This window comes from Eptesicus fuscus, chromosome 5 (assembly GCF_027574615.1).
Source record: "Eptesicus fuscus isolate TK198812 chromosome 5, DD_ASM_mEF_20220401, whole genome shotgun sequence".
Lineage (NCBI taxonomy): Eukaryota > Metazoa > Chordata > Mammalia > Chiroptera > Vespertilionidae > Eptesicus > Eptesicus fuscus.
In genome coordinates, this window is record NC_072477.1 from 83,287,050 (window position 1) to 83,313,488 (window position 26,439).

Consider the following 26,439-nt stretch of genomic DNA (forward strand, 5'->3'; position numbering starts at 1 on the left):
CACACATTCGTTTACATGTGCTTTTCCCTATTATGCGGCAAATCTAAGAAGCAAACACAAAAAAGAACACTGTGCCACTATCTGATAACTTTGTAAATGCTTCTGAGGTATTTATCCATTCTTCAATCAAAATGTAAAACAGGGCCATCATTGATATATAACAAATTATAAAACAAACAAAAACAAAAGCCTATGAAATCAGGCTATTGCTCTGTATTTATCATCCTATATAATAAAAGCCTAGGTGATGTCATGCCCTCGTGTGACACCCTCACATGATGTCATCACAAGATGGCTGCCACAAGATGGCCGCTCCACACAGTGAGGCCTGGGGATCCCATGGCTCTGCACAGCACAGAGGAGGCCGGTCCCGGAGGAGGTGGCAGGTCGCAGCAGGGGAGGGCAGTTGGGGGCAATCAGGCCGGCAGGGAAGGTCACTGGGCCTAAACCAGCAGTTGGACATCCCCCAAGGGGTCCCAGATTGGAGAGGGTGCAGGCCGGGTTGAGGGACACCCCCCCCATGCATGAATTCCGTGCACCGGGCCTCTAGTTATTTATATAAATGTTTAAGACCCACCATTTCTGTCATCAGCAATTATCTCTTTAAATATTTCCAATGATGGAACACAAACCAAACATTTCTAAGGATTTTCTCCATTGCTAGTGTGAGTGGGGTTCTTGGGGTGCCGCTGGAATAAGAATTACTGGAGGCCCCCACATGAAGATGAGATGTGGTAGAAAGCTTTGTTTGTGTGAAAATATATTCCTCAGTTTCCAAAGTCCCATTTTCCTGAAACAAGTCCTGGAACAGGTGCAGCTGGGGATCCAGCGGAGCTAAAAGCAAAGCCAGTGTCCAGAGTTTCCATCCCATGGCTTTTTTAAAAAAATGTAATGCATCCTACCTAATAATAGACAAATACGCAAATTGATCATACCTCCGACACGCCCACAAGCCACACCCACAAGCCACACCCACCATCCAATCAGAGCGAGCATGCAAATTAACCCAAAGCAAGATGTCTACAGCCACAGAGAGCAAGGTTTCCTAGGTAACAGAGGAAGCCAAGCTTTCCACCTGCCCTTGCCAGGCCTAAGCCTCCACTCAAGCTACAAAGTTTCAATTATAGAAAGTAAACAAATTCAAACAAATGGCGGCCAAATGGAGCTTGAGAGAGCAGGCCAGGGTTGCCGCTGGCAACAGGGGAAGCAAAGCTTTCCACACACCCTGGCTGGGCCCACCCGCTTAAGGCAACAAAGTTTCAATTATAACACCAACACAAATGGCTGCGGGCCTCGGAGGGAGCCTCAGGCTTGGCTCCACTCCAGGCTACAAAGTTTCAATTGTAGAGGAAAATAAAGTCCAGATACCAGGGCCTCCGCTTGGGTTGCCAGGGGGCGTGGCCGGCCTGCAAACCACCACAGGCTCTCGCTCAGGCCGCCCCACGCCCCAAGGGAACCCCCACCTGATCTGGGACACCCTTCAGGGCAAACCAGCTGGCCCCTACCCCTGTACCAGGCCTCTATCCTATCTAATAAAAGAGTAATATACAGATTGATCATCACTGCAACACACAATATAGCTGCCCCCATGTGGTCAAAGATCCTGCCCCCATGTGGACACAAGATGGCCACCACAAGATGGCCAGCAGGAGAGGGCAGTTGGGAGGCACCCAGCCTGCAAGGGAGGGCAGTTGAGAAGGACCAGGCCTGCAAGGGAGGGCAGTTGGAGGTGATCAACCCTGTAGGAGAGGGCAGTTAGGGGTGATCAGGCTGGCAGAGGAGGGAAGTTGGGGGCAAACAGGCTGGCAGCAGAGTGGTTAGGGGGTGATCAGGCTGGCAGGCAAAAGTGGTTAGGGGCAATCAGGAAGGCAGGCAGGCAAGCAGTTGGGAGCCAGCAGTCCTGGATTGTGAGAGGGATGTCCGACTGCCCGTTTAGGGGTCGGGCCTAAACGGGCAGTCGGACATCCCTCCAGGAGTCCCAGATTGGAGAGGGTACAGGCTGGGCTGAGGGACAACCCCCCCTCCGTGCACGAATTTCGTGCACCGGGTCTCTAGTTATTATATAAAGTGAAGAGATACAGCATTGTGTTATTTCTTCATTCACTTCATTTTACTTGTTTCCTGATTTGTATATTTAACTATAATGTGTACAGTACTTTAGAATTTTAAGTAAGACATTTCTTTAAAGTAGACTCTGTTAAGAAAATTCTTCATTTCTCATCAACACTAGTAAAGGTTTTATTAGGTTTAGTAAGTTAATTAAATTGATTTTCACTGTTACTTGCTGTTCTGCTTTGGCACTGTGTGAACCTGGGATATCTACAGGATGATTGTTTTTGTTTGTTTGTTTTTTGTTTTTGTTGTTATTATTTTACAGGAAGGTTAAAATGCTTTGGAAAGGAAACAACTACGCTTTGTTTTATACTACTTCATTATTATGTTCAGAGCAAAACTGGCTCAGAATTTGCAGAATAAACTTAAAATACCCTTCTCCATAATTACAGTAAGCATACAGGAGGATATGCTTCCAAAATTTTTCATTTTTACATTAGTCATGGGTCCTACAAATTGTTCTTTTCCTGAGTTGAGGAGTTTGGATCAAATTACAGGTATGCGTGGAACTTTTGTGAGAACTGACATTATCATAACATATGGTATTGGGGTGGCTGTATGTAAATGATTTGATTTAGCAAATTATAGATGATAAAAAGTATGACCGTGTCTTTTGTGTTCTCAATGCAAGAGGAATCTTATCAAGGGTGTGAGAGAATATGAGAACAGAAAAGTGATGAAAGCTGAAATTTAAAGGTAGAATTAGAGATTAAACAGAGTGAAGATTAGAGAGATTAAAATTTGGTTAAAAGGCTGTGTTCTTGTGAAGGAACTGCAACAGCCTTATGCTAATAGTGTTTCATCTGAAATGACTGCCAAAGTGAAAACTACATGCACTGGACACCTACTTCCCGAGACAGTGCATCCTGCTTTGCAGAGACTCACTTTGTTTTTGAAACTGGTATGCTGAAGGAATGACTCAGCAAGTGGGGAACCTTCCCAGGAAATGATTGCTTAGATTACATTATGGAAACTCCAACTGCCAGCAAGTCTTTAAACATTTAACAGGACTTGGAAACAAGGCATATTCCACTTCAAAACAAATTCTCTTCATTAGCAAAGCTAGAAAAAGAGGGGGAAAGTCGCCTTAACTTGTGGTGTGCTTGTTGTTATATATGGAGAGATCAAACATGGTATTTCCTGAGAGATAAAAGTCACTTTACAAAATGCCTGATTCAAATACATAAATTAACACACACACACACACACAGAACAACAGCCTGTTTCTCAGTGGTTAGAGCATCAACCTGAGGATGGAAGGATCTGGGTTTGATTCCCAGTCAAGGAAGGGCACATGCCTGGGTTGCACATTTGATCCCTGGTTTGGGCGGCAACCGATCCATATGTCTCTCTCACAATGATGTTTATCTCTCTCTCTAAAAATCAATGGAAACAATATCCTCAGGTGAGGATCAATAGAAAAAACAACAAACAATTATAAACATGGTTCAAATGAAAACTTCTGCAGTATTAAAATATTTATATTTATTAACCAAAATTCATTTCACAGCCCCACATTGGGACTGGATTTTGGGTGACATAAACTGCACCTTGAGTTAAAGGAAACAAAAAACATACAGAATATTTTAGCATACGCGTTAACAATTCTTTGTGGTGCTTTCTCAATCATCAGACAATAAATTTCTAAGAGAAGGATAGTGTCTTAAAATATTTGTGCTCTGTTAATGAAAGCACACATCTGGTACCTAATAAAAAACAAGCATTGCTTGTACTCATCAGAATGAATGTTTTCAGGAAGTCAGTGACTGGGAATAAAATGGATAAGACATATCAACAGAGATATTTAAAATACAGGCTGTAATATAAGCATATTCAATAACTTAATATTACATGGACTGTAACTTCTACAGATTTGCTTTACTGAGAGTGTACAATTGGCTACAACTATAACTTCCCTTTGAACTTATCTTCTTCCTGATCCTGACCCTTACTTGGCCTATCCAACATGAATCTGTGTAGAGCTCTTCTGCTCTGGAAAGAGAAAGGTAGCAAGCTCAAATCTGTTCATATTAATAGGTGGTTCCTCGGTGTCAAGGAGGCATAGAAAATGGTGTGGACTGTAGGAAATTGGAGAGGATGGGCTCGATATAAAAGGGATGGCCACTGCTCAAACACTGCTAATAGCTGCCATGTGAGTATGTAAACCCAGTGCCTCCAGACCTCTTCTTAGTTTTTCAAAAGAAGCAGAAAATCCAACTGTTTTATGAAATAACTCCATTTCAAGATGTAGGCAATTCTAATAAAAAAATATATATTTTGCCAGTCAACTTATTTGGGTAACAAATTTGGTTCATGGGGAGTCTGACCTTTGAACTAGGAAGGCATAAGACACTTTTTATAACTTTCATATGTGCCAAACTCCTTTCATATCCCTCTACATGCATTAATTCATTTAAACCCCATGACCACTCATGTTAGGATCCCCCTTTTACAGATAAGAAAACCGAATCCCAAGGAGGTTAAGTCATTTGTCCGAGATCATACAGCTTGTTAAGTTCCAGACCTATGAATTCAGGTATTCTTGCTCTGGCTGATAACAATTTCTCTCTCCATAGTCCCTCTCAGCTTTCATATTCCCTGGTTTTATACCAATATAAAAATAGAAAGTATTTTCTTCTCCTCATTTAAGTCATGAAGGAAGAGTTCATAGGAAACAGTGAAGATAATTAACAGTATAGTCTACATGCCAAAGTGCAATGTGAAAATATTGTGAATCCTTTAACCTTGACCTACAGAAGAGACTTTGAACCAGCCTGTCTGTGCTCAGAGGATAGCATATGAGTCACACATGTTTTCTAGAACATAATGACTAACTGAATAAACAGCTTCTATTGTATAAGCATCACTCAGCTGGCTGCCTACTTTCCTATTCAGGTACTAGCACAACTGTGTGAAAACAGATGCAACCAAATACTAGTCCTTTATTCCAGGAATTTTAAGATCCCTAGCATTTTGAACTAACAGCATTCAAAGAACTATGCAGAACAATACCTTACACTAGTTCTCTCCTACTGGCATCGAGATGGCTCTATCTGATTTAAGAAGTGTTCCCCGTGGCAAACCCCTCCTCAAGGCCCAATTAAGATGCTGCAGGACATATAAAGACCCTAACTATTACTCTCTGAGCCCAATGAATTTTCTATTTAATAGAATTCTGGACACAACGTAATTGTTGCTATCCACAATAGCATGTGCTCTTTCACATGGTTTTGCCTTATTCTTCAGATTTCAGTTCACATGGCACCTTCTTCAAGAGACCTCCAGAACACCTAACTTACTGACCATTCCCTGTTCACTCGTTGGCACATAATCCTTTCTCTTCATGAGTCAATACTGCAGTCTGCAACTGTCTTATTTACCTATTTGCTTATTGTTTTTGTTTTTTGTTTGTTTTTACCATAGCCCTGTAAAAGAATATAAATTCCATGGAGAGAGGATCTTAACTATTTTGTTCATCACGTATCACCAACCGCTGCAATACTGCCTCACACAGAACAAGTTCCCATATATATGAAGGTTTGCAGCAAAGATAAACCACATCGATGGTGGAGGTGCAGGGGACATCCAGAAAAGCAGTTTCCTGAAGAAGACATTTGGTGTGAACACTGAAGTAGTCCTGCCATGCAATGACCATGTTCAGTATTATTGGCCATTACAATTCTGCTTAAGATGACTCAGCGCTCCCAATCTTCAACTGCTTAGAAATGTCTTTTATATACTCTGAAACCTCTTTATCTCACTTGGAAATGATTATCCAACCCTACTCATAGTCGCTGCTAGTAAAACATCATTGTGAATGTTCGGTATGATGCAGACTACTTGCTGAAGTAAAAATAATCAGCTCCTTTCAACAACACTACACACTACTCCTCAATGGGAAGTCATGGAATTTCCAGGATGATTTCTTGGGCAATGGACAAGTTTGAAGACCCCCCCAGGGAACGGAGGTCACATAGGAACACCCATGTTTCCATGCCCTGTATTTCACTGAGTAGCCGGTAGGGTGTTTGATGAGTTTCAGATTGTTCAGTGCTATTCTGCTGCAATTCTGATTCTGTATCCCTTGAAGTACCTGCCAAGTGTGCCAGATTTATAAATGAGTTTGGCTCCTCAATTGGATACCCTAAATACAGAGCATAAGTAAAAGCTAATCAGCACCTTTTCATACCAATAAAAAGCATTGCTACAGGGCAGGGGCGGAAATATGCCCCCTGCTTAGTGGTGATGATGCTGTATTTTAGAGTGGAGAATCCATTTCTTCATGTTTGTAGCAATTGCGAAAGCTCACAGAGTAATAACATATAATTTCATTAAGAATACAAGGTGATAAGGACACATATGTAATACCTTAATCAATAAAGAAAAAAAAAAGAATACAAGGTGATCTGAATTTGCTAAGTGCTAAAGTAGTCTTGAAAGTTACATTAAGTTTTCTGTTACTCCATTCTCTTTAAGTAAATAGAAATGAAAGGTAAAGGAACCTTACTATTTTCTTAAGTGAGCCTCCCTTTGCCGGAAAAGCACAAGAACTGTTAGCGAATTGTTGCAAATTACAGGCATTGTTCTTTCAAAATGTCAGTTACTAACACCCCACTAATCTGTGGGGTTCAGAGGAAAAGGGAGACATAACAGGAGAGCACTTTTCTTACTTTTCTTTTTTACTGAAAGCAATGCAACCTTAATGCTATGCACTCTACACAATAAAAAAGAAGCGTTTCTATTGAGGAAGACAATAAATTTACCTGTCAACAACTTCTACTTTGGGGCTTCAAATGTCAGACTTGATCTACACCTAAACGTGAATCGGGTGGTAAAACAGATTATGTAGAAGTGTCAACAACAGCAATTTTAGGGACATATTATTTCCATGGTATTTGATCCTGCCTAAAATCGAGAGGGGCCTGGCCTGGGATTATGAGTTCACTGGAAAGCTAAATGAAATAATTTGGAAAAAGGTTGTGCCATTGAATATTGCCTTGGAAACACCAAGGAGAAGCTGTAAACGCATGTCATGAACAGTCCAAGGCTACAAAGGTTAGAGCCTCTCCCTTCAAAAGTGGCCCAGAAGGATAACTTTCAGATTTTATAGAACCTCAGCCTGTAACAGTCCATGGTGAACATGAAGCACTGTATTTATGAGCACACATGCTTCTGAAATAACATGATAGAAAGGACTATATTTTAATGCAACTCAATTAAAAAAGAGAGGGAAAAGATGAGACTTTTCCTTTACCTAACCCCCAAAAAATTGTTTTTAGTTTTAAAAATACAGAGAAGCACTAACTCAATGAAATCATATCGCTCAGTGATATTTTCAGTGCAAAGCTGGATTGATACCACCCCAAACTGGGTTATTTTTTTCATTGTTTTGGCTTCCATGTCATTGCATTTATTATAAAAATAGCACCACTTCCACTCCTCTTGAGAAGGGAGAGAATTCATGTGATCATATCAGAAAACCAGGTCTAAGGGATCAAGTAAAATAATGCATCCAAACATTACTAAAACAGATAAAATTTTTAGAAGCTGAATTATTTCTTATTTCTAAAAGTCTAATTTATAGTACCAATTCATCTTCTACCTTCCTCGCACTCCTTTATTATTTCTTCTTTTTTTTTAATTAATCCTCACCAGAGGTTATTTTTCCATTGATTTTCTGAGAGAGTGGGGGGAAGAGTGGGAGGAGGAAGAGAGAGAGAGAGAGAGAGAGAGAGAGAGAGAGAGAGAGAGAGAGAGAGAGAGAGAGAGAGTAGAGAGAGAAACATCGACTTGAGAGAGACATATCGATTGGCTGCCTCCTGCACACCCCAACTAGGGCTGGGGATCAACCTACAAACCAGATACATGCCCTTGACGTGGACTTTTCAGTGCACGGGCCTACTCTCGAACCACTGTACCATGCTGGCCAGGGCAGGGTAGGGACATTGTTGAGGACATGTACACTCTCAAAGTGACCATGAACAATCTTTTTTCATATTACTCAGTCAGGAGCTCAGTATTCATGATTGGTCAGGAATTAAAGGAGACAGGACTGAAATCTGGCCAGGTCTGGCCTGACATTAGATGGATACTGATGGTCATTAAGTAAATGACTATGATATGACTATTGTTCGTATCAAGAGGGGGTGTGTGTGTTTTGTAATCTTAAGATAGAAAGCAATGTTTTGCTTTGTATTGTGTCTTCAGACATGGCTTGTGGGGAGTGTTAGGGAAGGCCATGCCCTGTATTTCACTGAGTAGCAGGTAGGGTGTTTGATGAGTTCCAGATCACCTTTCCTGAGGGGAACACAGGACTTTCAGAGCCTTCATTAAAGATCCATTTGTTCCTAAGACCTACATGTTTATAAGCGCAGGTAAGTGCTATACAATGCCCCCATGCGCCAGTGGAGTTCATGAGGAACTCTCCTGCAGTATTCATAGTTAGAATTACACATCTGATCTGGAAGTTTTTGTTCATAGCATGAATGCACATATAACAAGCCAGACACACTAATTGAAATCAGGCAACAGCTGATTATTAGCACATGAAAGAAGACCGCACACTCTTAATTCTACAGAAAGGTTCCTTCCCCATAAAACCACCAATGCACTCTGACTTTCAGGGGGTGGAGAGATGTGGGTTGAAGAATTCTTGGATCTCTTTCCTCACTGAAAGTATACACTGCCCAGGTTTGAATTTGGAGAACTAGTTTATACAATCAACAAAAGAAATTTTGCAATGTCTGGCAAATGCACTATATGGATGTCATGGTGCATATTTAAATGGAAAAATGATTTCTTAATTCAGATGAATCACCAGGATTCCTGGAACTCCAGAACACAAAAGCAACAATTAAAGTTTCTACTGCTATATAGACTTTTGCTACTTTGGAAAATATCCTGGAAAATATTCATTTGGCCAGAAATATTATCATAGTTTCATTCAGGATTAGAAATAGTTGTGTGTTTTTTAATCATGTGTTCATTTGAAAAGAATCTACCTTGACTATTTTAAAGCATATCAGGATCATATCCAGTTATAAATAGAAATTGCAATACTAGTATTATCTTATCTTCTTTATAATTTTTAAATGAACAAAACAGTAAATAAATGAGTCATTTTCTAGGAAAGTATGTAGCCAAGAGTTCCTTTTAGTACAATGCTTGTCTTAATTAAATGTGAGTCAGTAAACTTTATGAAAATAATAGCAGTTTATGGAATATTATTATTTACAAAATATGTACCCTAACATAAAAAAGTTAAACTGAATACTGTCTAACTTTCATAAAAACTAAAGGATGCAAAAAAGTGAGGTTATAAAATAGTTGATCCCAGAGAAAACTTTTGCAATGAGCAATTTATTTCCTAATAATTTCTGGAAAGCAGTCTGATTGTTAAGGATTGCCAAAAAGACTACTAGACTAGAAAATTTAGTTTCACCAAAAACAATTATCTATTGTGTCCCTTAACCTCAAAGCTATGATAGTAAATACATCCTTAAAGGACATTTAAAACACTTAAAATAACTTTAGTAATGTTCTTAAATTGCAGTAAATTTCCACAGGCCTAACTTACATTTTTTTAAAAATTGTCATCAATTATGTGCTGCAGTTGCAAAGGACACCAGTGTTTCATATTCTGCTTCACTTTCTACCTTGACTTCAGCAACTTTACCTCAAGAAAAGACCATTCTCCTCAGTAATTTGGTAAAAATATAATGTTTAATCTGCTCATATTGGTTTATTTTAAACAGTTTTAAATAATAAGAAAATGAGAGAAAATATTTTTTCGCCACGTAAAAATGTTAGTATGGGAAAAGACATAAAAAACACAAATAAACTGAAAATATACTTCCATCATAGATTAACAGACAGAGGATTCCTGTCATAACACATAAGCAACCAAGAATCATCTCACTAGGAAAAGAGGAATCCTCCATAGATGAAAAACAAGTTGTCAATAAATATATGAAAAGCTGTTTATCTTCCAATAAAAATTATGTTAAGTATAGGTATTTTTTCTGAAGAAATTAATAAAAAACATTTAAAAATATTGACAAAATGTGTTGTTGGGAAGAGTATGCAGAAATAGAAACTCATACACCATCATCAGATTTATCAATTTAAACTTTTACCACTTTTTGAAGAACTATTTAGCAAAAAATAAGTATAAATGCTATAGTCATTTCGCTTCTAAGGATATAACTTACTAATCATTCCAAAATGCTTATTGAGAAATCTACTGATACTTTTCATAAAGTGCAAAAAATATATAAAAATATATACAAGAATGCTTATTTCACATTGTTTAAAATTAAAAATGAAAACCTAATCAGTAGATTAAATAAATTAATATATAGCATTGGGATGTAATAGCAGGAAGTTTTGACAAGGACATATATTTATTTGTTTGCATATGGTCCATTTATGAAGCTCCATGATGGCAGATCATTGATCTAAGTTCACACTTGTGCATCTTAGTGTCACAAAACACGCTGAATGTGGAACCATGACCAGATTTCTATAACAATTCTGCAATCATAATTGTCACTAAAATATTTCTCTAAAAATTTCATCAAAGTTTATGCATTGTTTTTCCCCAAGACATCTATAAAGAGGGGGGGAAAGTTTGTTGCCTTTTTAACACACTAGGTATAAACAAGTTCAAGAACAAAAGCTTATGCACAAAATGCATCATATCTATCAGGAGTTACCATGTGGAGGCCTTGCTGCCATTAACCTGTACAACTTCCACAGGAAAGCAGACCACTGGTCACTCCTCCTTTACACACTCCATCCCTGGCTGTAGTCACAAAGGATGATTTAAAGGGAAAGATACTACTTCACTAAAATTATATCTGGAAGGCATTGCAAATTACAAGAATATAAAAAATTATGTTTATTGAGCTCTCACCTGTACTTTTCTAAGAAGGGCCCATTTTACCTAGGATAATTTATAAACATAGGAATTTACTATTATTGAAGCAGATTTCTTCATTTTACATGTTATAAATCAAGGTATCTTGACTTACCAATTTTATTTGATCCAGAATATGTTCTGGTTGTGTTTTCATTAGCTTCCTTTGTTAGAGTTACCTTAACAAGACCAGCTTAGAATGAACACTAATAATGGTATCTGAAATTTATAGTCTCACGAGGGAAAATAACAATTTGCAAGAGGTAAAGAAATAAGGAAAACTAAATATTAACAAGTCAATTGGTCAAAACAACTTCTCATAAGAAGCGCACTGTTGTATATGTACTGTATGCGAACGCTTGACCTAAATGTCCCTTCTCTGTGTTCAGGTTATTGATTGCTTAAGAAAGATAAAAGGCCAATTTTGGAGAAGGACTTAATCAAAACCTTTATGAAGGAAATTTGTGTCTTTTCCATATAAAGTTATTCTTGGATTAAGACCCTGCAATATACACATGCATACCATCCTTTAAAAGCAATTAGATGGTGATAATCCATTAAGGATTAAAAGTTCCTTTCTTGAAAAAGTTATATTCATTTTCAGGCAGTCCTTGTTTTGTGCCTCACTGTGCCAACCAAAACCTGTGTGTATTGAGATGGTGACCTCCCTTTACATGGTTCTGTGCTACCTGGCATCAGGACGCAGTTCCAATATGCATACATTTCAGTTAACATGCTACTGAATACAGTGAGTGCTGACTGTATCCTGTCTAGTCTGCTGGGTTTCATACAAAAGCCACTGATGTTATGGGATCAGGTTACAAGTTACCTGAGGGCAAAATTTTATCTAAACAGTTCAAGACCTATCACCCTAATGCCTGCACTGCTCTTTGTCTTGTTGAGGACTGTGAAAACTTGAACAACAACAAGAAAAGACAACAACAAAAATACGTTATTTTGCAGTTCAATAGATTGGATTCTCAGGTAATATTTTTTAAGTGATAGCTGACATACAATTTTGAGCTACGTTCTGACCTGATTATTTCATAGAATCGATGCAGATAATTGTCTGATAACAACCTAATGTTATAATGCTGGTTTGCAAAGACGGTGGATTACATCCTAGTGCCAAGTAGAGTTAGTACATACCTCAAAGCCAGGACTCAGAGGAGACTTAGAGATGAAGTTGTAAAAGCAAAAAGCAGGCAAAGGAGCAGAATAAAGGGAGGAAAAAGACAAAAAATATATAGTGTTATTGAAGGAAAGCAATGCACATTACTCAATAATGTTTTATATAGGTTTGTTTTCAAGAAAAAGCAAACTGTTATACTAATTAAGTCTTTGTGGCAACACAAACAGCTGGGTTGGAAATTACTTTTTAACATTTCAATAGAATTATAGACACAAACTCAAGATTGCAAAAACAATTTACAGTTGTGAGCTGGTGAAGGTAAAAAAAAAAAAAAAACACATCAAAATACTGCTTGCCCTGGTGTCAGTGATGACAGATGGTTCTTTCACCTTGTTGAAAATAAATTATAGACAGAATGGAGCATTTTTGACCTTTAGGTTAAAGATTAGATTTTCTTCACAATAATTTATCCTCTCTATGGGAAAAGGAGGAAAAATGTCATCAAAGTAATCAAATGTTACACTATTGCTTTCTGCCTACTGGCAAGAATAAGTCAGTGGTTTACAAACCTGGAAATTCCAATACAGGCTTAGAGTTATAATGAGAGAAACATGCCACATGCATTCTTTGTTCATGTTAGAGTCTTTGTTGCATATCATTGTTTTCTGTCTGATTTCATTCAAGGTTGAAATATAATTCAAAAGTGTAAAGCTATTCTGAATGCTTTTATAAGGAGAAGGAATATCGATGAAAAATATAAGAAAAATCTTGGTTAAATAGACAACACATATCTGGTAATTTATAATGAATATGTTCTTTTTCATCGCTGTTCCTTCAAGCCTTTTTGAGAGTGCTATCTTTTAACTAAAAACAAATCAAAACTAAAATAGAGTTGACTCTTTTTCATAACAAAAGTGCATGACTGGTGTGGCTCAGAGGTTGAGCATCAACCTATGAACTAGGAGGCCACGGTTTGATTCCTGGTTAGGGCACATGCCTGCGTTGCAGCTCTGTCCCCAGTGGGGGTAATGCAGGAAGCAGCTGATCAATGTGTCTTTCTCATCATTGATGATTCTACCTCCTTTTCCCTTCCTCTCTGAAATCAATAAAAATATATTTTTTAAAAAATGCGTGACTGTGTTTTGCAAACAGTGATATTTCTGGTGTTGAATAAACTTTTGCACTTTGAGGAAAAACTGTAGATTTTTTATCTTTAGGCTCCTTGATAACTACATACATGATGTAAAGTACATTTTCATGTTTATTGGCTATTTTTTTATTTTATTTTTTTTTGTAAAGTGTTCAAATATTATGCCTATACAGGACGGAGTTGTCTGTCTTCTAACATTTTTAGAGATGGTTTTTATACATTCTAATTTAGTTTTTTATAGTATACTACAGGCCCAGTGCCCTCTTGCAGTCCAGGACCCCTCGGGGGATGTCCGTCTGCCAGCTTAGGCCCGCTCCCGGGAAGCAGGCCTAAACTGGCAGGCGGACATCCCCTGAGCGGTCCTTAGCACTGCTGCCATCACCACTGCGCTTGCCAGCTGTGAGCCCTGCTTCTGGCTCAGCGGCGCTCCCCCTATGGGAGCATACTGACCACCTATATTAAGTGCCTGCCCCCTTGAGGTCAGTGCGCATCATAGCGACTGGCCGTTCCTCCTTTTGGTCTATTTGCATATTAGGGTTTTATTATATAGGACATACATTAAAAACCCTCCCATTTTGTGACTTGCTTAATGGCATATCTTCCTAGTCTCTGACTTGCTCAATGGTATATTTCAATAAAAATAACTTCCTAATTCAAGATCCTTTAATCCTAAATTCTCTTCTGCAACTGTCTAAAAGTCTCTAAAATTGATATAATCTCAATATGTCTATTTATATGTAATGATACAATACATTAGTGAGTCCAACTCAAGGATCTGCTGCATTTTTCTTGTTTCTTTCTAATATTGGTGATAATTTACAAAATGATATACACCTCTACATAGCTATCTGCCATAAATTGACTACATTTTGGATTTTCTTAAGATGAACTGCTTTATGGTTAGTATAATTGATACAGTTTACTGCCAAAGTTGATGAGAGATAGAGCTTGTCATATAACCTGTGTTGTTATCCTCTCTTCCTATGTTAGCAACATGATTGAAATTGGAAATTCAATTTATGTGCCAAAAATGGACAAATTAATGAAATTACCCATAGCTTCATCTGCATGTAAAATAGAGATTTTGTAGTCAAAACAGTGAATCAAGTAGGGAAGAGAAAAATCATTTTCTTACATTTGAGAGAAATCTATATACCAATCATGGCCGACTTGCAATATGGGTGATCTGGTGGCATTAATGAACAATGCCATTATCCTTTTCAGTAATGGAAAATGTCCTTTATGGTATATAAAACTAATAGGTTTAACTGTTATTGCCATAATATTACCTGTGACTAAGCACGCACTACAAATTTTAGACCATAGTTACTGGCCTTTCACGACTTGCCTAGGGATAAAAAGGGACATACTCTTTGTACTCCAAGCATGCCTGAGTAAAGCAGGGTAGTTTCGCCCTATAAAAAGGAGCCAAGGCATGGCCCACAGAACTGGGATATCCAAGGCTTCCTCAAGGTGAGCCAACATTTCCTCTTTTCTCAGGAATTGGATAAAAAGAGACATAAATGCACCCATGAGGGTACAATGGGCTCTGATGTACAGAAAACAATTCTGAGAGCCGCTGTGTCAGTGTCACACATTATTCCCAGAGGCATTTCTCATTGAAAGTTACCTGCAGGGCATTTCATACAAGGTTATGAACGTTTATGATCATATTTTTCAAAGTATCTTATGGCCCATAAGTATCTGATTTGATCACAATTTTACAAGCATTCTTGATAGACATGTTAAAGTACGATTTTTAATAGTATACTTTAAAAATATAGTTAAGCATTCTACTACAAAAATTTGCATTCAGTAATAAAACACTAGTGATTTCAACATTTGTTGTAAAATATAATTTGGAATTAGGCATCTCAAAAAATTAAATAATTATTTAATTTGGTTAAATAGGCAATTTAATAATGTGGTTTAAAACATGAAAACCTGTGTTAAAGACTACAGGCAGTCCTCGGGTTACGTCCGACTCGACGTACGTCGTTTTGTGGTTACGTCGCCATCTCCCATTTATTTATTAAAAAAAAAAGTTCCGTCATTTCGACGTATGTACATATATGCTTTATGTTTTTTATTATTTATTTACCACAAGTGAAGGTCAGGAATTGTTATCTTTCTTTTAAATCTTTTTTACTGTTTCACTTCATTACTGCTGTGTATGTGCTCCATGTGAGTGACGTAGGTGCTTACGTAGGTGGGTTCCGACTTAAGGCGAAAATCGCGTTATGTTGCGCCATAGGAACGGATCTCCGACGTAACCTAAGGACCTACTATATAGTTACGTAACCTAAACTACAGCTATATATAAATTATATATTTATACATATATGCATGCATATGATAATTTAAATGTATAATTTAATCCATACTTATAAAACTTAACTTATATGTGTGATGTTTTAAAGTATTTATATATGTGTGTATATATCTATAAACATCTATAGTGTATATGTTATAAAAAGTTGGCTTAGATTTAAAAGAAGAATCTTCAGCATTAATCATCTAGATCCTAATCTATTCTAATGATGAATGACTTTAGAGCTTTCAATTTCTTGTGAGATATTAAATAATTTTTAAAAAACTTTTTCTGGTAAAACTGAAAACAATACACAATTAATTTATAATTTTATTTCTTAAACTTGTTTATAAATGTCTATCCTGTAAACAGTATGACTTTCAGTGACTATCCTCAAAAGCAAAAGTAGCTGTTGTAACTTGTAAAATCACAACTTATAAAAATTCAAATTAAATCAAGAAACTTCAGATTTGGGAAGGTGACAATGAAAAGTTATTTGAAAAAATAAATAGCTTTTGCCCTGGCCCGGTGGCTTAGTTGGTTGGAGCATCATCCTGTATACCAAAAGGTTGTGGGTTCGATCCCTGTTCGGGGGCATGTGCAGGAGGCAACCCATTGATGTTTCTCTTTCACATCAATGTTTCTCTCTCTCTCTCTCTTCCTTCCTCTATCTCTCAAATCAACAAAAATATACACTTGGGTGAGGATTAAAAAAAAGTAAATAGCTTTTGATTTAAGCACCTTTCGGTAAGGTGCTTAAATCACTATTTCCAATTAATACAAGTTTATGGAGCAATATATAGTCACACACATACATTCTGAATGTTACAAAATATAATACATTCTTCTAGTTATTGGTGGGTGGAATTTAGTACCTGCTTTCTCCCAAAACAGAGTACGAAATTTGCTTAATTATCAAAATGAGCATTCAATTGAGTTATATGTCTGGTTTAGGCTATAACAAATTAAAGTGATATAGAGATCACAATAAAATATGTTTCAAACAAGAAGCTAATTAATAAAACTTTTTAGGTGTCTTAAATATGTATCATCACTCTCCACTCCAAGAAGGATTTATTTATCCTAAAAGCTGTAGTATTTTTAAATTTTTTTCTTTAATTAAATTTTACATCAGCTAGATTATAAAGAGTTCTTGTAAAATCCATTGTGGGATGGAATAGATATGGGAAATTTAAAGCCTCACATGATTAACTAATTTCATAAAAAAAAGTTCTTATTTTAAATAATTCACATAATTACCACAATTTTTATTTTGTTTTCAATGTTTAAAAAATCCAAATTTAATTTTCCTAAAGAATAATATTTAAGCCATGTAAATGAATTATATATTTTACAGCTAATGGAATGCTTTAATGTGTTAAATGCTATTTTTCTCACAGCATTTGTCAATAGTGTCCTTCTGACCATACACTGGAATGTATGCTAGTAATGCCATGCAATTAAAGACTCTCATATTTCCATTAAGATATGGGTGGGGAACATTTTTTCTGCCAAGGGCCATTTGGATACTTATAGCATCAATCACAGGCCATCCAAAATAATCAACTTAAAAATTAGCCTGCTATCTTTGGTCAGCATTCAATTAACTCACCCCTAAGGCCTTGGCAGGGCCAGACCAAATGATTCCCAGGGCCTTATATGGCCCGTGGGCTGGACGTTCCCCACCGCTGCATTAAGAGAACACTTCAAATTTTCTCTCCAAATAAATATCCAGCTATGCCACAAAGTACCTTCAGAGAAAAACATGGCTCATCTCTATTTTCCAAATTTTGGCAAACTACGTTTTGTAAAATTCACACATCAGTTTGTGCTGCTCCGGCCCTGTGACCACAGTGAAACCTCACACATTTTGTAAACTCGCAGATAAAAGCAAACTCCAAGCTGTTGGATAGCTGAGGAAGCCTTGACCAATCTACAGCACAGGCCCCAAGGAAACATTTACACCCTGGCTGTGTCCTCCCTTGCAGGGAGGGCACTGTCTTGGCTGACACTGCTGTCACATTGTCCCACAGATTTCTCACATGAAGGGGGAGTGGATGAACAGGAGGCCCTACCAGAAGGGGCTCGTCGGGGACACTGGTGGAGAGCTCCGCAGACACTGTGCGGACCGTGCTGAGCCCAGTGAGGGAAACGTTTGAGAGTCTTCTCCGCCTCACGCCACTGCAGTTGTTGGGGATTTTAAATGCACACCTCTTATGGTAATTCAGACCACATCCTAGAAAAAGAAAATAAAAATGGCTTTTGTTCAACCATAAAATAAAAGATATTCTAGTTTTAGTTGTAAGTTTTGAATTTTTTTACAATAGTACTGCTTCCATTTCTCCTGGGGCTACTTAGAAATTCACATTTTCTTTTGAGCTTTTTCTGATTTATTTTCCCAATCTGTAAGTAACCTGGGTTTTGAATTCCGATTTTATTGGATGAGCTCAGCAACTACTGTGATTATCATTTTTTCCAAATGTCCTCTGATATAATGGATTTTGGCTTTGAAAGATCCAGCAACTAAACTCCGAAGAGATAACCTGAGCCATTTTCAGCTGCCACAAGTTCTAATGTGAGTGGACACATAGGGAAATTAATCACAAAACAGAACAAATTCTGAACTACATTGATTTTAATCCTGGCTCCACAGGTTCAAGGGGTTTTTCCACAGAGGATGATAAAACTATGATACTGGTATACAAGCCGTAATCCGCCACTCAATAGCAGAGTGACCTGGGATGGTTTGATGAACTTCCTGAATATCTGTTCACTTCAACAAACACTTAATGAATGTCTACTATTCCAAGATCTGAATTAAGATGCCAATTTTATTTTCTGTCTGTTGCCAAAATAGCCAACACAAAAGAAGCCTATTCATATGGTATAGGGCAGTGGTCGGCAAACTCATTAGTCAACAGAGTCAAATATCAACAGTACAACGATTGAAATTTCTTTGGAGAGTCAAATTTTTTAAACTTAAACTTCTTCTAACGCCACTTCTTCAAAATAGACTCGCCCAGGGCCGTGGTATTTTGTGGAAGAGCCACACTCAAGGGGCCAAAGAGCTGCATGTGGCTCGCGAGTCGCAGTTTGCTGACCACGGGTATAGGGAAAATATGTGAGAATAGGGTCTCCCAGATCAGAGCAAATATGTTGAAGATGGGAAGTGTAAAGGAATGAACAGAAGAATTCATGCATCTCCCAAGTCCCTGGAAGACATCTGAGGGGAAGAAGACATTGTTGTAGACGGCACAACACAGGCAGATAACTCCAGCCTGTGCTCCACTTGTTTGGGGAAGGAATACCTTACCTTCACATTTGAGGCCTTGACGGACCAGCCCCCACAGCATTTCTCCACAGTGGTCACAGAAAGCTGGAGCTCTGTACGAATGAACAAAGAGAGCGTGGGGGCGGATCTGAAAGTCTTCAAAGGTGGCAGAAGCTGTAAAGATAGCAAAGTTAAAAAATGAGTTGAATGGATCCCTTGATCTGTAGATAATTAGTATGCAAGATAATGAATATAAAGTATAGCTATAACTCTCCCGGCAAAGTTAAGGAAAGATAAGTTGCAACCCAGCTTGGCTTTTAGCCATTAGACTCCATTCTTTCCAACCACAGTTTTGCAAGTGGTGCCAAAGCAACTCTTGCTCTTCTCTTCCTGCTTGCCAGTCGCAGGCCACTTTGAAAACAGCCAAAATGCTGGCAGAAAGCATGAATGAAAGGATAGCTTAACTCGACTTATAAATACCTGATGTTACTTGAAAACATCTTGCTTTTGCTTTCCCTTAAATGAACCAGAAAGGTATTCAGAAATATTAATAAAAAGGAAAATTATGGTGAATTTAGACAGCTCAGAAGATACTATACTTGAATATGACCCGAATGGGTACATGAGAAGAGTGGTGCCCAATTGGAAGAGAGAAGAAATCTGAGTGGCCTCCTCTGGGGGAGACAGTTATTTGAGCTCTTAGGCACTATAGGTAGGCATTTAAATCCTGAGCTAAAAATAAGCAAGCTGCCCCTCACTGCCTCTGCGTGCCAGCCTGATCACCCCTAACTCCCCACCCCTGCCGACCTGGTCGCCCCTAACTGCCCCACCTGCCGGCCAGGTCACCCCTAACTGCCCCACCTGCCGGCCAGGTCACCCCCAACTGCCTCTCCCTCCCTGCTGGCCTGGTCGCTCCTAACTGCCCGCCCCTCCCCCCCGCCAGCCTGGTCACCCTTTACTGCCCCCCCCGCCAGCCTGGTCACCCCCAACTGCCCACCCCCGCTGGCCTAGTTGCCCCACATGGCCCCCCCTGCCGGCGTAATTGCCCCCAACTGCCCCCCCACCCCTGCCAGCCTGGTCGCCCCACGCAGCCTGCTGTTCAGTCATTTGGATATCCCTCACTAGCCCCCCTGCCGGCCTGGTCATAGGCAGCCATCTTGTGAGGGTGTGATGGTCAATTTGCATATTACCTCTTTATTATAGAGGATGGTACTCACACAGAATATTAAAATTAATTATTTTTTAAAAATTATGTTTTTCTACACATTTTATGATGTTATAAAAATGGCTGATGCATTTTGTTGTTGTTCAAGTCCAGAAATAGGTATAGAGAATTGAAAGTGAAAGACAACCTCTTTTCCCCAAATTCTAATGGGTAATGGCGTAGCTTTTAGACCTATTTGGACACATAGCCTGATGTGGAGACTGCTCAGTACAGTGCAGAGATATGGCCTGGGATGAGAAGAGCTGGATGAAGCTCTGCCATTGCCCATTTGCCCATGGAGCCTGCCTCAGTTTCTCAGACACTAAAAGAGAAGGTCTGACTGATGGTGACTTCCCCAGGCCCTTACACTTGAAACGTCCATAAATGTTAAGACAGACCCATGTGCACTTGATTTCATAAGGTTTTTATTCAAAGAGAATTTGGGGAGATTTTAGGCCTTCAATATATCCTTCTATTCCTCTCTCTTCCTAATGTCTGTCCTCTTGCCTTACTTTTTCAATATACATTTGTTAAGCACCACCAAGGCTTCCAATGGGACAAGGCCTGGGACAAACATGTAAAGATAAGGAAGACATCTCCACAGAGCCTACCAGACTAGCAGGAAAGGCAAACAAACAAACAAAAGAAGCCCACAGTAATTATAAAAGAACTTCTAAGGTTCAAGAAGCTACATAAGTTACATAGATACTAAAGAGAAATAGGACTACAACCCACAGGTGTTTGGGCCCCAATATACTGTCCTTTTCATTATTATCTGCGATACAGCTTATCTTCCCTAACTCTGCCAGCAGAATTATATCCAATAGCCCCATGATGTGGGGAATAAACATTGGCAGTTGTCCTCCTGGTGCCTGGATGGCAGGCTGTGGGGTAATCACTGAGGACATTTATAAAATACCTGTTCACTCAAGTCTGCAAGGTGTGACAGAGTGAAGGATGAAAAAGTAGGCAATTCATCTCTGCTACATAGGTATCCACAATTCTGGAGACAAGTGTGAAGGTTCCACATCCATCAGGGCAGGTGAGTCAGTTCTACCAGAAAGAATATTATTGAGGGTTCACAGGACATATAACGGGACCATAATAGAAGATTAAAATTTTAATGGGTTGGTTGTTCCTTGAACCTTGAATAAAAGTACTTTACCCCGAAATTAATGTACTGTATTATTGGAAATCACCTATCAACTTATTCAAGGTATAATTTTTATGCAATTGGAAAGATAAAGAGAATAATAACAGGAGCAACTAAGATTCATTAAGCTCTGACTGTATACTGAACACTATGCTAGGAGAGTTAAGTGTGGAAGATGGAGCTGATCAAGGTTACTGTGCCCAGCCTTGTCCACATGGAATCCTAACCTGAGTACTGTCTGGGCACCTTTTGTGGTTTGATCAAAATGTGTCTAAATTTGGGAATGCTAAATCCACTTTAAAGTTGTTCTCACATACTCAAGGACAAAATTTGCTTTTATAACATCAAAGAAAATAGTTAAAGAAGATATTTTATGCCAACCATTAACTCCTGGCTTCTCCATCCCCACTCCTACCCCCTCAAGGACCAAACAACTATGACAAGTAGTTGAATAATTACTGTAGTTTTCAAAATAAGACACATTAGAATTTGACAATACTAACACCAAGTTGCATATAGTTTTCTAAATTAATCAGGAAGAATATAAATAATTAAACTGAAGATTTTCAGTAAATCCCCCCCTCCCAATTTATGTCAGGTAAGTACGTTTATTCACTTTTTTAAAGGGATTAACATTCATAAGCTGTTAGCACCCTTGACTTATGTTTAAATGCCATTTTCTAAAGTTCAATTTTAATATTTTCCTGTTAATGTTAAAATAATTAAATACATTTTAAAAATAAAACTACCAAGTGTGGTGAGGTTTTACATCCATTTGAAATCAAAGCACAACCTCCATTCATTATGAATGTACTTGTTCTGCACCCCGGGGAACCAGCATAGCTGGGTGTATGCATGCCATCTCACCTAATCACAAAATTGCACTTCAGAGATAATCACTTAGCACAGGAAAACAAAGTGAATGCTGTAATTCCATTTCACTTAAGTTTTGGAATCCAAATGGACAGATAAGAATAAGAATATTAAAGGGTCTAGAGATTCCAGGAGATGAACAATGTGCTATCTGTCAGTCTGTTATAATCAATCAGTCGACCTAAATTAAAACCATATGACAGAGCTACAAACTGAACACAATGGGCCCCTTACACTGGTATTTGTGTTTCTTTGATTTGCTCTATTCACAGTCTATTGTTATACGCCAGTGTGCAGGAGAGGAGAAAATGACGTGCTTTCCTTAGTCAATGAACATTTGAAATAGGTAATTGAGCCAAAAAACTCTAAGATAATCAGTAGTTCTTTTAAGGTTCATTATAAATTGTTGCACAAAATGGAATAAAGCATTTGGTTAGCAGTACACATGAAATGAGGCTTCCAAAGCAAAATAAATAACTTCTGGGGGTCAAAATTATTTGCATAATAAAATAAAAACATATCAGATTTTCCAAGATTTTCAGTAAATTTTTTACTGGTAATTTTGGCAATAAGGGAGTAACATTAACTCTTTCTGACAATAACAAGTTGGGCCAGATATCATAAAAACATAAAAGTTTAACATATTGCAAGTATCACCTCACTCAATTTTTTGCAAGCAATCTATGAAGTACATATTATTATTTCCATTTTATAAATGAGAAAACTGAGTCTCAGAGAAATTAAGAAGCTGCCCAAGGTAACATAAAATCTTGGACCAAATAGTCCTGACACCTGTACCATACAAACTCTCTCAGCCACTCTGATATTTCTCTGGCCATTGAAACACTATGAATAACAAACTACATCTTTATTTTATAAGACACTTGGAAAGATTAACAAAAAACAGTAGTTAAATAATATACACCACCATTATAAGATGCACCCTTATCTCAGAAATGCAAAAACTACTGGGGAGAAGAGTCTATGAAATAATGTACAGAATGAAATTAATTCAGGTCATGATAAAAAAAAGATAAAATCAATATGCTTTCTGCATAGACTCCATTTTTTTGAAATCCTTCCCCATCCCAATTGGAGTTAGTAACAATAACTAGTTTTTTAAATTTTTATAAAAAGTAACATTAATGCAGAACTACAGGCCAGTTAGAGCTTATATTTACACTAGTGGCCCAGCCTGTGATATCACACGCCATAGGCCTCCCGCGGCTTCCGCAGGAGCTGGTGGGAGGCAGCCACACTGCTTCCACAGGGGCCGCACCTCTACTGCAGGAGCCGGGAGCGAGCCACTGCCACCCACTGGAGCCAGGAGGGAGCCATGCTGCTTCAAGAGGCGAGAGGGAGCTGCCGCCACCTGCGGGGGCAGGGACCTAGAGGTGCTCCATACATCTCCTGGTGACCAGTTGCGCACGCAGCCCTGCCCCACGCCGTGCAAAGCCCCTCCCAGCCTGTTGAAAGGTCATTGCTGTGATGCAGTAATAGACAATTTGCATATTACGTCTTTATATATAGACTAGAGGCCCGGTGCATGAAATTCGTGCACGGGGGGTGAGGGGTTGTCCTTCAGCCCAGCCTGCACCCTCTCCAATCTGGGACCTCTTGAGGGATATCCCTCTCACAATCCAGGACTGCTGGTTCCCAACTGCTCACCTGCCTCTGCTCAATTGCCCCTAACCGCTTCTGCCTGCCAGCCTGATCACCCCATAACCTCTCCCCTACCAGCCTGATCGATGCTTAACTGCTCCCCAACCAGCCCAATTGCCCCTAACTGCCCTCCCCTGCAGGCCTGGTTGCCCCCAACTGCCCTCCCCTGCTGGCCTGATCACCCACAACTGCCCTCCCTTGCAGACCTGGTCCCTCCCAACTGCCCTCCCCTACTGGCCATCTTGTGGTGGCCATCTTGTGTCCACATGGGGGCAGGATCTTTGACCATATGGGGCGGCCATCTTGTGTCTTGGAGTGACGGTCAATTTGCAAAGTACTCTTTTATTAGATAGGATGATAACCAGTGTCACCACATTCAGTCAGTAAGTCTGGCCAAAAGCAAGACACTGGGGAGTTTTTAAAAGCTGTGAAGATTTGTTGAGACAAGTTTGTTTTTCCCTTAGCCTTTGCAATATTGAAAATAGCTTCTGGATATCACTCTCCCAACATCAACACACTTATTCATCTGTTTTAAAGTGTTCTGGATGAGAAACATCCTAACCATCTCCAGTTAGCATCCTGCCATTCACCCACACACACACATAGCAGAGAGACTTCAAATTATTAGAAAGTGTTTGTTTTTTTTATGAGTCCCAAATACTCCTTTGTAACTTCTAACTGGTTGTCACAGTTCCAAAAGCAAGCATTTAAAATTAAGATACTTCCGTGTCTTTTTCTTAAATCAGCTCATGTGAACCAAGCAGTCTTAATACCTTCAAGCATCATAGTTAATTTATGTTATATGCTATAAATACATCTAGAACCTACTAGGTAATGTAGTGTAGGTCAGAAATAGAAAAATGAATAGTATCTGTTGTTAAGGATTCAAAGTCAAAATGAGAATGACCCATGAATAATAAAAAATGCAGGGATAGAAACATAAAAGAAAGGGGGCTGAGACTGCCTGGAACAGATTCTTGAAGGATGAGAATATTTTGAAAGGCAGAGAATGAAATAAAGAAAAGAAGACAAACCCTGGCTGGGTGGCTCAGCTGGTTGGAGCACAATCCCATGCACCAAAAGGCTGCGGGTTCGATTTCCAGTCAGGGCACATACTTAGGTTATAGTTCGTTACTGGCTGGGACATGATTGGAAGGCAACCAATTGATGTTTCTCTCTCACCTCTCTCTCTCTCTCTCCCCTGCCTCACTCTCACTCTAAAAATCCATAAAAATATATGATTGAATATTAAAAAAAAAAAGAGGAAACATTTTTATAAGGTCTGATTTTTTATTTAATTATTGATAATTTATAGGATTATCTACGTATTTCTTTGTAATTGTAACTATTCTTGACACTTCATTGTCTTTTGTGCACTTTTAAGAGAGTTAGCAAGAGTGTCCATGATGCAGATAACTGAGAGATGACCACAGATCACCTCCACGCTATTGTGGCCCAGATGTGAGGCAGTACTTGTAAAATTAAGCCTGCATGTGTCTACCCCCCTCCATCACCTCCCATGCACACACACCTACACCATGAGGCTGGCCATTTCTGTTTCTCCTTTGGTCTCAGTCTCTTCAAACTCCTTTTGTACCAGATTCTCCCGTCATGCAATTACTGTTCCAATTAAACACACATTTCATATTGTTGTTATACCTGGAGATACCTCCCCAGCAATGAGAACATTCAATTCTTGTTGAGACATTTACCAGAGCATCTTTTGGATGGCTAAAGGGGGAAAAAAAAGGGGAATTTCTCTTTTTAACTTACATCTGACCAGAAAAATGTTAGTGAAGTGCAATGGGAACTTGGAAGTCTGTGAATATATCACCCCAGAGATTATAGCAGCTAATAGTAAAAAAACATAAAAAGTAGTTAGATATGTTGATTAGGCAGTTTGGAAAGTTCTGGGAAAATATTTTATAATAATAAGTGCATGGTCAGAGAATGTAAAAAATATGGCTCCAAGAGGAATAAAGATCTCACAAGCCAGATTGATAGCACAATAACAGGTCACCCTAATGAGGAAGAAAAGGGGTTTGGGAGGTACAGACACTGATGTCACTGCTCAGGAAACTCTCTGATGAGGTCCTCTGGAGAAAGATGCACACCAACTGCAGACCCAGCAACACAGGGGCAGGGGGACGGCAATCAGTGGCTTGGCCAGGGAGAGCCACCCGGGAAGGCAAGAGAAGGAAAAAACTGAAACAGAACAAAAGGGCCTTTTAGCTGTGTTACATGCGGAAAGAATGAAACAAAGATAGGCTTGAACCATGGAAAAATACAGTTTAATGCTGACAAAACAGAAAAAGCTGAACTAGTCAATTGCACTTTTGCTTCTACCTTTTCTAAAAGCGAACTGTCTTCAAATTTAAAGAAAATAACAAATATACTCAAGAAGGAAGTGAAATCTACAAATCCAGGATGATTGAAGAAAGATTAACTAAAGACTTAAAAATAAACTATTTTTAATAGGCCCAAATGAATAAAAAATGAGGACTCAAAAATGTACCACATATTATTTGTGTAATACACTCCTGATCCACAAGAAAGAATTGATAACACAGAAATACACTCTGTATAAATTTAAAATACAATAGAAGAGATATCAAAAGTCAATTTATCAAGGAAAAACTATTTAACAAATGATT

At 38.7% G+C, this 26,439-nt stretch overlaps 1 protein-coding gene across 1 annotated transcript in view; it reads right to left on the bottom strand.

Moving 5' to 3' along the window:
* The window catches only part of PRKD1 (protein kinase D1), a 317,805-nt gene that overhangs the window by 66,978 nt on the left and 224,388 nt on the right, over positions 1 to 26,439 (bottom strand). The window contains exons 3-4 of the mRNA XM_008152921.3: positions 18,936 to 19,067; positions 17,698 to 17,858 (exon numbers count right to left, since the gene is read on the bottom strand). Coding sequence (XP_008151143.2) covers positions 17,698 to 17,858; positions 18,936 to 19,067 — 293 coding nt within the window. The remainder of the gene's footprint in view (positions 1 to 17,697; positions 17,859 to 18,935; positions 19,068 to 26,439) is intronic.